This window comes from Schistocerca gregaria, unplaced genomic scaffold (assembly GCF_023897955.1).
Source record: "Schistocerca gregaria isolate iqSchGreg1 unplaced genomic scaffold, iqSchGreg1.2 ptg000925l, whole genome shotgun sequence".
Classification (NCBI taxonomy): Eukaryota; Metazoa; Arthropoda; class Insecta; order Orthoptera; family Acrididae; genus Schistocerca; species Schistocerca gregaria.
Genome location: NW_026062282.1, coordinates 129039 through 132705, shown reverse-complemented (window position 1 = coordinate 132705; position 3667 = coordinate 129039). Strand labels below are relative to the sequence as shown.

The window sequence follows — 3667 nt, the reverse complement described above, 5'->3', positions numbered from 1 at the left end:
GTACTTGACTGCCATATTGCTTGTTATTTACAGAACTGAAAACTGACAGCTGCCATACTCAAAAAATAATTCACTAAGGGATGAATGATTTTATGCGTATGGACTAGGTTGTTTGCAAACGCACTCCATAAAACAAGGACACTAAGATAGTGGACCTCACCGGCTACGAATACATACACGAAGTTTTAAAGCAGAACAAGACGCGGATGTTTTAGAATTTTTAGGCTCAGGTTTTTTATGCCGAAAGACACCACAATGTACAATTTTTTCGGTGCAATTTTTGTGTTGTTGTATTTTTTCAGTTTATTATTTATGTAGCATATGTTATATATTCTACAATATGCGTATTCGCTTAGAATTCGATGATGTGGTTAAAGGCTGTTTAGATTCTACTCGCACATGGTACTTTGTCGATCTTGCTAACATTGGTACAATTTCAGATCTTCAATATGCCTTGGTGAGAGAGTTTGATCTTTGTCATCCAGCTGAAAGCCTTGAGCTAGAACTAAAAGGTTTTAGTATTCCTAGAAAATTAAATGTCTCGAGTATTATCAAGGAAAATGATCTAATTAAAGTTAAATGTACTAATAGATATTTAAAGTTTTGGGTCACAGACGCGCGCAGAAAAAAGGTAAAAAAAACAGACTGGGAACTCGATTCTTCTGGAATAAATAATTCTAAAAAAACTAAATCAGAAGATCTGCAAAACAAATCTATCCGGCCTAGCGAAAGAGACCAAAAAGAATACGATACACAAAAAAAACTCGAAAAAAGTAAACCAAAAGCACAGCCAAGAGAAATCGAGAATGCTGCCGAATCAGATCAGTTACATCCACCATTGCCAGAATTAAGTGCTGGCTTGTCAGAGCTTTCTGAAAGAGTCAAATCGTCAAAAAGCCGTAAAGTCTCCAAATCTTCTGAATTGTCGGTATCATCATCTGATTCGTCATCATCATATGAATCATCATCTGATTCGTCATCATCATCTGAATCATCATCTGATTCGTCATCATCATCTGAATCATCATCTGATTCGTCATCATCATCTGAATCATCATCTAAATCATCATCTAAATCAGAACCGTTACCATCTAAACCCTTGGAAACATCATCGTCTAAATCACCAAAAAAAAAATCCGAGTTGCCTACAGTGACCGAGCCTTTTCTAAGCTCACCTTATGAATCTTCGAAAATTAAATCTCCGCTAACAAGTCCTAATGTCTCATCTTTTCGTCCTTCATCTTGTGCCAGCTCTTCCTCTATTGAAAAGCCTTCGAAAGACACCAGCTCAACTTCTGTACAGTTTGAACATCTTGTTTTTGATGATGATGGTTTACCGCACACCGTTCCATTTAAAAATAAAACGGGTCCTGTAGCTATGGGCCGATGCGCTACATCCTCCAAAAAAAAACGTTCCCGCAATCTAAAACAAAAAATCGATTTACCTGAAGGTGATAACCTCATTAACACGAGTCGAATCTATGTTACTTCGTCTGAACAGGATGATAAATCCATACCCACTGACTACACTAAATTCGAAAAAGCGGATTTGAAGACCCTTGCAGTTGGAGACTTTGTAGCCTGCACATTCAATTGCCTTACTCCAAATCTAACCCCTGGAGTTTCACCATGGAGAAGAGGATATGTGTTGAGTAAGTCAGATAATATGGATGTGATAACCTTGGATTTACTACCTTGTGAGAACGTGAATGAGCTGTACTGGTTTGATGATGAACAAAAACCTATCAAAAGCATTTATGATTGGGCTACAGAATGGGGCGTAGAGGTATCTATAGGAAAAACTGATATATCCGTCGACAGAATAGCAGACATACGAATAATCAGTACTGAAGGTGTGACAAAATAGATAAATAGGTGTTGCAGAACTGTCTCAATTTCACTTTATTCAATTCTTTTAGATTGCTATTTCTTTTGCAGAATACGTGCGAAAAATGCACGTGACAAATGTAATGCAGGTCCCGGACCTCGAACGAATCCTCCAGACTGGAATTGCAGAACCAGCTATCAAAAAATGTTAACGATGCATTGCAAATGTTTTCGTTTGCGTTTCCAGAGTGATAGAACAAGCCGTACAGCAAAAGCTGTCCCAAGTCGCGCGGTGCCTTTAATATGACGCGAATTGTGATGGTCGAATGATTGAGCATCGCTTCTAGACAAGTTATTTCTTGGCAACAGCTGTTGGTATATACATGAATATTCATCAAAATAATTTAATCTTGTATGGAATCTCGGTACAATGAAGCCGTTAAAATCGAAAACGTTTCCTAAGGAATGAGTTTCGGAAAGCTCGGCTTTAATAATGATGTTGACATTTATATCTTTACAAGACTAGCTTTTTCTGGTCCTTCTCTGTGCACGGAAATGGATTGGCTTCTTTCCACTGCTCATAGGCAAGTGCCAATTCACCCCATTTTTCTACGCTCAATTCTTCTGCCCTAAGTTCGGAAATGAATCTGTTTGCTTTCAGAAATTCGTCTACGGCTATTCCTTCGAGTGCTTTGGCTGAGTTTGAAATCAGTTTTCTCCTCATTCCGAACAATTGTCTGCACAGGTATTCCATCGTATCGACATTTACTTCAACAATAGGCTTCTCTAAAGGTTCAATGTATACCGCCGTTGCCTTTACTTTAGGCTGAGGGACGAAAGATGATCCATCGATGTCAAACAAACACTTTGCCTTGAACCAGTTCTGGACCATGATAGATAGTCTCCCGTATTCCTTTGTCTTTGGCTTTGCAGTGATCCTCATGGCGACTTCCTTCTGAAACAACAACACCATGGGTATACGGCCGTAATAATAAGGGCCCTTTTTGGTAGAGCAATTGCGAACCCATTTGATAAGAAGTGCAGTAGCAACCCCAAAGGGCAAATTGCCGATGATTCTATTGGGATTGTATTTGGCTTCCCACGGGGTTTTCTCAGCACCTATTTCATCGAAAATAGCTTTCTCATCAACCTTTAGAACATCATCAAGGAAAATGGAAAGCTTTCTATCCGGCAAAGCACTTTGAATTGTACGCAGAGAAGAGAGAAAACGATAATCTTTTTCAACAACTGCCACCGCTCGTGGATTGTGTCTCAGTATAGAACGAGTTAAGGAACCAGGTCCTGGACCAATTTCTAGAACACTGAGGCCTTTAAGATGACCGGTGCCTTTGGAAATTTTGTCTATCATCTCAGACGTAAAATTAGCACATCAGAAGCCAAATTGATTGCTCCTTCTCTATACGTCGCGCTCTTTTGAAAATTTTCATTACATGTATCATACCGGTGATATTTAGATCTAACAAAAAGTTTTGAGACAGTTGTTGCTTGGCAGACAATCCATACAATTTAATAAGCTCAGCTATCGTTGGCAAAGGAGGAAGCCTGAGCATATTTTGTGAGCCAAGAAAAAGTGTTTTTTTTTTTACCAATACATCTTTTACCTCTCACCAGAACACAAAATATTAAAAGCATCCAAAATGATATCTCGTACTATATAGCATTTTCACTAAATGCATAGAGATAATTCTTACTTCCTTTTTTGAAGTATGGTAAATTGTTGCCGTTATTAAAAATTTGATCTCTCCTGCGAAGCGTCTTGTTTTCATGGTAAAATGTTGCTGATTGACTAGCGTACAATCTCTTGTATAGGATGTTTCTA

The 3667-nt window shown here is 38.4% G+C and overlaps 1 protein-coding gene across 1 annotated transcript; it reads right to left on the bottom strand.

Annotated features, from left to right (window-relative positions):
* Window positions 1–306: 306 nt before the first annotated feature.
* LOC126325545 (dimethyladenosine transferase 1, mitochondrial-like) lies at window positions 307–3414 on the bottom strand. The gene is made up of 2 exons (XM_049995254.1): window positions 3290–3414; window positions 307–3189 (listed from the first exon to the last, which is right to left on the bottom strand). The coding sequence occupies exons 1-2, from the start codon at window positions 3396–3398 to the stop codon at window positions 2342–2344; spliced, it is 957 nt and encodes a 318-aa protein (XP_049851211.1). The 5' UTR covers window positions 3399–3414; the 3' UTR covers window positions 307–2341.
* Between the last annotated feature and the right edge of the window lie 253 nt (window positions 3415–3667).